Source organism: Pseudophryne corroboree, chromosome 1 (genome assembly GCF_028390025.1).
Source record: "Pseudophryne corroboree isolate aPseCor3 chromosome 1, aPseCor3.hap2, whole genome shotgun sequence".
NCBI classification, from domain to species: Eukaryota; Metazoa; Chordata; class Amphibia; order Anura; family Myobatrachidae; genus Pseudophryne; species Pseudophryne corroboree.
The window spans coordinates 428,121,814-428,131,006 of NC_086444.1; the positions used below are offsets into that span (position 1 = coordinate 428,121,814).

Consider the following 9,193-nt stretch of genomic DNA (forward strand, 5'->3'; position numbering starts at 1 on the left):
GCATTTATACTCACCAATGGTGGGGGTAATTCAGAGTTGATTGCAGCAGCAAATTTGTTAGCAGTCGGGCAAAACCATGTGCACTGCAGGGGGCAGATATAACATGTGCAGAGAGAGTTAGATTTGGGTGGGCTATTTTATTTCTGTGCAGGGTAAATACTGGCTGCTTTATTTTTACACTTCAATTTAGATTTCAGTTTGAACACACCCCACCCAAATCTAACTCTCTCTGCACATGTTATATCTGCCCCCCCCCCCCCCCTGCAGTGCACATGGGTGGTCATTCCGAGTTGTTTGCTAGATGTTTTCATTCGCAGCGCAGCGTTTAGGCAAAAAAGCAGCACTTCTGCGCATGCGGCGCAATGCACATCCGTGACGTACTTTCACAACAGCCGAAGAAGTTTTACACAAGGTCTAGCGAAGCTTTTCAGTCGCACTGCTGGCCGCAGAGTGATTGTCATGAAGTGGGCATTTCTGGGAGGTAACTGACCGTTTTCTGGGAGTGTGTGGAAAAATGCAGGCATGTCAGATACAAACGCAGGCGTGCCTGGGGAAACGCAGGCATGGCTGTACGAACGCAGGGCGTGTTTGTGACATCAAAACAGGAACTGAATAGTCTGAAGTGATTGCAAGCGCTGAGTAGGTCTGGAGCTGCTCAGAAACTGCACAATCTTTTTATGTAGCAGCGCTGTGAGGCTTTTGTTCGCACTTCTGCTAAGCTAAAATACACTCCAAGAGGGCGGTGGCTTAGTGTTTGCACGGCTGCTAAAAGCAGCTAGCGAGCGAACAACTCGGAATGAGGGCCATGGTTTTGCCCAACTGCTAACAAATTTGCTGCTGCGATCAACTCTGAATTAGGCCCAATATTGGTACTAATCAACGCTACTGCTTGATCTATACAGAACTAATTGAACTCTTTCTCTGCTTGACACGTGCTTATGTCTAATTGATTTAAATCAATGTGCAGTAAGTGCTCTCACTGAACAATCATTAGTGTTATTTTAGACATTGGTCACAGCTGTGAAAATTAATTATTTTAATCTTGTTATATATTCTATGTATACTATGCTCGCCAATTTATGCACGTTTATAAACTAATTACAGAGATTATAAATATTTGGATATTGTCTCTTAATAAAAAAATGTAAATACATTTTAATCATATGCTGGCGCTTTTCATCAATTCTTTGTAACAGTCAAATGACAATTTTGATTGATTCCGAAATTGCTCCCAAACCAATGTTTAGTAAATGTATTGCTTTGATTGCATGTTTTCATTCTCTTCCTATTGTAATCCTGCACCTTTAAACTGCATCTTGCTCACTAACATAATCACACAAGTGGACAGATCAATTATTACAGTTATGTCCTAAAATAATCGGAGCTGCTGCTCTGACAATCTGATTGGCTACAACTTGTTTTATCTTCAACATTTTCAAAATTGGAGATGTATAGGAGTATTTCTAATTTTAAGGGCTTTTTAATGTCAACATCAAAATATTATAAGGTTTCTCTGCAAGAGGAGCCATTTTTGGGAAAATAGTTGAAACTTGCTTAAGGGCCTTATTCAGAGTTGTATGCAATCCCGATGACTTTCATATAACTCCAATGGTGGGTGGAGTGCACATGCACCGGAGCCGCAGTGTGCATGTGCTGCCATTCAGCTGTGGCAATGGTCACAGTGTTGGGGAAGATGCATGCCTGAATGACAGGCATGCAGCTGTTTGGGGGTGTGAAGGGTGGCCATTTCAGAAACCGGGGCATGTCATCCTCTCTTTCCGGGCATGTCATGGCCAGTGTCTTAATCTTCTAACACAGATTTATTGGCCTTGGCGCTAGAATTTGGGCAGTCATTCTGAGCAAGTTTAGGCTTATTCAGATGGTCGCACAGATGAATTCAGTATGATTTCCCGATGGTTGGGATCTTGGCGGTCAGGAGACTGACGCCGGAATCCCGTCAGCGGTGCATCGAATCCCCTCGCGGGCTTGCTGCGCTCACCACAGTTCGAGCCTTGTGGCTCACTTTGCTCGCTGCGATATTATATTCCCCCTTGGTTGGTGGAGTGGACCCACCAACCGATGGGCAATACCGAATGTTTGTCGGGATTCCGACTGTCTGTATTTCACCGGCTGTCAGGATTCCGGCATCGGTTTCCTGACCACCAGGGAATTAACTGCAACCTGCTCAGATCTGCAATGCTGTTAGGGAGCATCTTTTGTCCTGAGTCGCCTCCTGTGACATCAGTATATTTGCACATTGTGCTGTGTTCACAAATGCAGCAGCAATGCAAAGAGTGTACAACTATGAATTAGACCCTGAGTTACATATTTACATGAATGCATAAACACAGGTCTTTGTAGTATATAAGCTGTATTTAGTATACTAGTATTAAACATTCTGTCAGGATGGGAAAAAATGTCACTTGTCTTCTTTTAACATCATCCTGTCCTCCTCTGTTTCGACTTCCTGACACTCTGTCCTGCCTCCAATATACTGGTTATAGATATTGCAAAATGGCTGTGCGTGCAGTACATATTTGTCTCAAAAAGGGGATACTGCTATTAAAATTAATTGCAATTTATTTACTATGACCATAAATGTAATAAAAAAAACTAAACTATCCTAAATGTAAATTGATTTATAGAGTTTTTTGTGAACCTTTTTCATAGCCTTTTTGAATTCTCTGTTCCTAAGACTATATATAACAGGATTTAAAAGTGGTGTTATAACAGTATAAAACAAAGATATGATTTTATCTTTGTTAGAAAAGTAGGAGGCCCTTGGGCGTACATACATGAAAATGCTAGTTCCATAGAATATAATCACCACCGTTAAGTGGGCAGCACAGGTTGAGAAGGCCTTCTGCCGGCCAAGACTGGATGGAATACGAAGGATGGTCTTAATTATGTAGGAATAAGATACGGATGTAAAACAAAGTGAGCTAAGCACAACTACCCAAGCAAAAGAGAAGAAAACAGTCTCACTAGTCGCTGTGTCAGAACAAGACAGTTTAACTAGCGGAATATAATCACAGAAAAAATGATCAATTAGATTGAGTCCACAAAAATTAAGCAGAGCAGTTGGAAGAGTCAATGTCCAGCCAGTGAAAAAACCACTCATCCAGGAACCAATAGCTAAATAAAGGCATATCTGACTATTCATCATTGTTGCATATTTTAAAGGAAAACAGATTGCAAGATATCGGTCATAAGCCATAACTGTAAGTAGAAAATATTCAGTAGGCCCCACAGAGAATACGAAGCAGAGTTGTGTAAGGCAGCCAGCATGAGAAATCAGTTTGTTCTGGGTGATCAGATAGCTAAGTGTTTTGGGAATGACAGCAGTTGAACACCAGGTGTCCAGTACAGCAAAGTTACTGAGGAAGAAATACATAGGGATGTGCAGATGAGAGTTTAGACTAACTACTGATATTATGAGAAGATTGGCCACCAACGTTAGAATGTAAATGATCAGAAAGATAAGAAAGTAAAACAACTGCATCTGAGAAGTTCCAGGGAAGCCAAGCAGAATGAAGAAGATGGCTTCTGTTCCATTCCCGCCCAAGTCGCTTTTTTCAAGGGAACTCATTGACTGCATAGAGGTACTGTAAGTTGTAATGAGAGGAAATGCTAGGTAATATCTATCAGAGAAACAGTTTACACAAGATGTATTTTTAGAGATACTGGCAATCAACACATTCCCTTTTCATTTCGTTTTCTATAATAGATTTTTATCCATAACACAGTTATTGAAATATCAGTGCATTCAAACTTTCCATAACTCAGAAATGTTCTGATAATAGCAATTATTAAATAGCCATACATTCAAAGTGATATATTTCCAACAGGGTATTATTTTCATTTGTTAATAAATTCCAGGAACCATTAATCCATAAATAATGAAACCTTCCTTTAGGACTAAAAATGCAATTGGATATTTTTTTTCCTCTTCTTAACAACATTTTCTTTTCCTCACATTTTAATACTTAACTCAACAGTTAATGGGGGAAAAAAATTCAATTTTAAAATAAAGGCTATTCATATTAATTGTTTTTTGGGGGGAAATTATGGGATTATGTCATTATTTCCGGTGATTTATCTATTAATTTGCTTAAATGGAATACTTACTAGGTCATTATGGCTGGTAGTAAAGGAAGCCCTAATAATCCATAGCTGTCTGGGTCATCTGTGAGATCTTAGGTACTAGCAATGTCAGGGTTTCTTTTGCCTGTTTCTCCAATTCTGTCAATTGGATGCCATTATTATAATATGTTAATCAATTACTTTTGGATTTAAATATATATTCAATAAGAGTAAATACACAAGTTTACATTCTGTGTAGTAAATATGACTATGATAATTGTATTAATCCAAATCCTTCCAGGTGACACCTTGGTGTATATTTATGAAGCAGCATCTTTTGCCAGCCAACATTTCTCAGAACATTTCTCAAAATTTTGCGAAAAAGACTTGCAAACTGCCCCTTCATAAATATAACCCTTTGTGTGATATATTCTTATATATTTATCCTCCCCACCAACAAATTTTCTTTTTATCAGTGAGATGCTAAAAAAAGACATAAAAGAAATAAATCTGTACACATATGAATAATAATAGTAATGCTGCATGGTCAGCTGATAAGAGAATATTTTATGTGAAACTAACCAATTGCATGCAATAGTTCTACATATCTTATCCTGTGTAATGAGCACAGTTCTCCTTAATCTGACAGTATTCTCTGAACGTTTTATGCAGTATTTATTGAACAGGAGAATATAATATGCAAAGCCAAACTACATACAGGGGTCTATTTACTAAGCCTTGGATGGAGATAAAGTGGACGGAGATAAAGTACCAACCAATCAGCTTATAACTGTCATTTTTCAAACACAGCCTGTAACTTGGCAGATAGAAGCTGATTGGCTGGTACTTTATCTCTGTCCACTTTTTCTCCATCCAATGCTTAGTAAATAGACCCCTAAGTAGGTTATGATAATTGAATGGCACGTCCTCTTCTTACCTCCCCACCAATGACTCTCACTGTATTGACAAAGAGAGGACAGACCAGCAGAGAAGACCTCTATGCAGGCACAGATAAGTATTATGGGAGGATAAGGTGAGGGAAGACTGATGTAACTTAGTGTATGATTATAAGAAAGGTCAGTATGATAGACACTATTGCAGCAAAAACCAATATAAAGTGTTCTCAGTCTGTGGTATGTATACACCAAATGGTGCTTCCAATAATTTTAAATACTATAAAAGCTATTAGTAAAGAATAAAATGTGTAGACTATGTATTTCAAAAGGTGTATTTTCAAATATGAAAATACATCATACTTGCCTACCTGACCCTCTCCATGAGGGAGAAAATGCTCTGTTCCTGGACTTTCCTGGTAATGTATGATTGCCATCACCTGTGGTGAAACACCTTTCTTATCAATTAACTAGCTCACCACAGGTGATGGCAATCATACATTACCAGGCAAGTCCAGGAACAGAGCATTTTCTCCCTCATGGAGAGGGTCAGGTAGGCAAGTATGAAATACATACACCTGGTTTCATATACATTCATGCAGGTTAGAGGGTAATTTTAATACATGCACACAAATGTAGGTGTACCTAGTATTGCCAAACAAGGGAAACAGAAAAACATTTTCATTATACAGTGGTACACATGTAAAAAAAAAACCTGGAACCTAAATTTCACCCGCTAAGCACTAGAGCCCTTAGAAAATATTTAAAACATTTTTATGAGACTTTTCTACCAGATGCTGCAGCCATGGGTCAGGTTGAATGAAGTAGCCATAACTGTATTGATCAGAGGTCTGGTTCAATGTGTGTTGGTCCCCCTGACACACAAATTTTGTACATTTAAACAAAGATATTATTAATTGATTATTCTAATTGAAAATGTTTTATTCACTTCCCATTAAATAAATTACCTTGGCAATAGAGTAGCTCAGTGCAGGAACTACTAAGTACACCCTCTACCTGTTGTACGTTCAGTCATTAATATACTGTGAAAAATGTTGATATTGGATAACAACTGGTTTAGTAGAGTCATCTATAGAAGATGATATCCAGGCAATCAAACACCAGCAAATAAATCTGAAAGATCAACTTGGAATTTAAAGGTTTCCAGTGAATTTTCAGAGGGACAGGCTTTAATTGCTAGTCAACATCTAACAATAGTTTGCAGGGCCAATTAATAATGAAAGGTTGACCTTAGGGATAGAATAGAAATCCCATGTGTTTGCATGATGGATCTGGGGAAATAAATTAGTTTGTGTCTATAATTAGATTTCATTCTTGCCATAGGGGAGGTGTATCATACCTTGGAGCAATATAAAGTGGAGAGATATACTGTAAAGTACTAGCCATTCAGTGTCTAACTGCCATTTTACAGGCTGTGGGTTGGCAATTTATCAAAGCTTGGAAATAAATAAAACAAACAACCAATCAGCTCCTGTTATTTTTAAACACAGCCTGTATACTGTCAGCAAGGAGCTAATATGTTAATAATGTATCTCTCTATAAGCGTTGATTAATCTCCCCCTAACTCTGAAAAATTAGAAGCTGATTGGTTGGTACTTTATCCCTCTCCAAGGTTTGATATGTCTGAACTATAACATTAGTTTTATGGATATATGGATGTTTAATAACTCTTTTATAAAGCTTTTTCAATATAAATATAACACTTTAAAGGGAAGATGAAAAGGGAAATTTGTTTTACGTTAATGTTGGCTTTTTAATCTATAGTAGTCGGGTGGTCTTCAGTTTGCCGGCGGCCGGGCTCCCGACGACCAGCATACCGGCGCCGGAATCCCGACTGCCGGCATACCGACAGCTTTTCTCCCTCTTGGGGGTCCACAACCCCCCTGGAGGGAGAATAGATAGCGTGGCACGTGTAGCGCACCACCGTGCCCGCAGCGTTGCGAGTGCAGTGAGCCCAAAAGGGGCTCATTTGTGCTCGCCCAGCTGTCGTTATGCCGGTGGTCGGGATTCCGGTGCCGGTATGCTGGCCGCCGGGAGCCCGACCGCCAGCATCACATACTACACCCATAGTAGTCCATAGCTATATTTTTCAGTTTTGCCTTTGAAACCCTATAAATACTAGAGATGTGCACTGGAAATTTTTCGGGTTTTGTGTTTTGGATTTGGATTCGGTTCCGCGGCCGTGTTTTGGATTTGGACGCATTTTGGCAAAACCTCCCTGAATTTTTTTTGTCGGATTCGGGTGTGTTTTGGATTCGGGTGTTTTTTTTTTTTCAAAAACAGCTTAAATCATAGAATTTGGGGGTCATTTTGATCCTATAGTATTATTAACCTCAATAACCATAATTTCCACTCATTTCCAGTCTATTCTGAACATCTCACACTATTATTTTTAGTCCTAAAATTTGCACCGGGGTCGCTGGATGACTAAGCTAAGCGACCCAAGTGGGCGGCACAAACACCTGGCCCATCTAGGAGTGGGACTTCATTGTCAGACAGGATGGCACTTACAAAAAATTGGCCCCAAACATCACATGATGCAAAGATAAATAATAAAAAAAGAGGTGCAAGATGGAATTGTCCTTGGGCCCTCCCACCCACCCTTATGTTGTATAAACAGGACATGCACACTTTAACAAACCCATCATTTCAGCCACAGGCTCTGCCACACGACTGTGGCTGAAATGACTGGTTGGTTTGGGCCCCCACCAAAAAAAGAAGCAATCGATCTCTCCTTGCTCAAACTGGCTCTACAGAGGCAAGATGTCCACCTCATCATCATCCTCCGATTCCTCACCCCTTTCACTGTGTACATCCCCTCCTCACAGAGTATTAATTCGTCCCCACTGGAATCCACCATCTCAGGTCCCTGTGTACTTTCTGGAGGCAATTGATGGTGAATGTCTCCATGGAGGAATTGATTATAATTCATTTTGATGAACATCATCTTCTCCACATTTTGTGGAAGTAACCTTGTACGCCGATCACTGACAAGGTGACCGGCTGCACTAAACAATCTTTTGGAGTACACACTGGAGGGGGGGGGGGGGGGGGGGCAACTTAGGTAAAATAAAGCCAGTTTGTGAAAGGGCCTCCAAATTGCCTCTTTTTCCTGCCAGTATATGTACAGGCTGTCTGACGTGCCTACTTGGATGCGGTCACTCATATAATCCTCCACCATTCTTTCAATGGTGAGAGAATCATATGCAGTGACAGTAGACGACATGTCAGTAATCGTTGGCAGGTCCTTCAGTCCGGACCAGATGCCAGCACCCGCTCCAGACTGCCCTGCATCACCGCCAGCGGGTGGGCTCGGAATTCTTATCCTTTTCCTCGCAGCCCCAGTTGCGGGAGAATGTGAAGGAGGAGCTGTTGACGGGTCACGTTCCGCTTGACTTGACAAGTGTCTCACCAGCAGGTATTTGAACATGTACAGACTGTTTCTGCCAGAAAGAGAGATACAACGTAGGCCAAAATGTAGTGCTCTGATTTCAACAGATTGACCACCCGTGAATCCTGGTTAAGCGAATTAAGGGCTCCATCCACAAGTCCCACATGCCTAGCGGAATCGCTCCGTTTTAGTTCCTCCTTCAATCTTTCCAGCTGCTTCTGCAAAAGCCTGATGTGGGGAATGACCTGTCTCAGGCTGGCAGTGTCTGAACTGACTTCACGTGTGGCAAGTTCAAAGGGTTGCAGAACCTTGTACAACATTGAAATCATTCTCCACTGCACTTGAGTCAGGTGCATTCCCCCTCCTTTGCCTATATCGTAAGTAGATGTATAGGCTTGAATGGCCTTTTGCTGCTCCTCCATCCTCTGAAGCATATAGAGGGTTGAATTCCACCTCGTTACCACCTCTTGCTTCAGATGATGGCGGGCAGGTTCAGGAGTGTTTGCTGGTGCTCCAGTCTTCGGCACGCGGTGGCTGAATGCCGAAAGTGGCCCGCAATTCTTCGGGACACCGACAGCATCTCTTGCATGCCGCTGTCTTTTTAAAAAAAATTCTGCACCACCAAATTCAATGTATGTGCAAAACAAGGGACGTGCTGGAATTTGCCCACATGTAATACACGCACAATATTGGTGGCGTTGTCCGATGTCACAAATCCCCAGGAGAGTCCAATTGGGGTAAGCCATTCTGCGATGATGTTCCTCAGTTTCCGTAAGAGGTTGTCAGCTGTGTGCCTCTCATGGAA

At 41.0% G+C, this 9,193-nt stretch overlaps 1 protein-coding gene across 1 annotated transcript; it reads right to left on the minus strand.

Annotated features, from left to right (window-relative positions):
- Positions 1-2,623: 2,623 nt before the first annotated feature.
- Positions 2,624-3,589, minus strand: LOC134961504 (olfactory receptor 6F1-like). Its single transcript, XM_063941590.1, has one exon. It carries the CDS (start codon positions 3,587-3,589, stop codon positions 2,624-2,626), a length of 966 nt encoding a protein of 321 aa, XP_063797660.1.
- Positions 3,590-9,193: the final 5,604 nt, after the last annotated feature.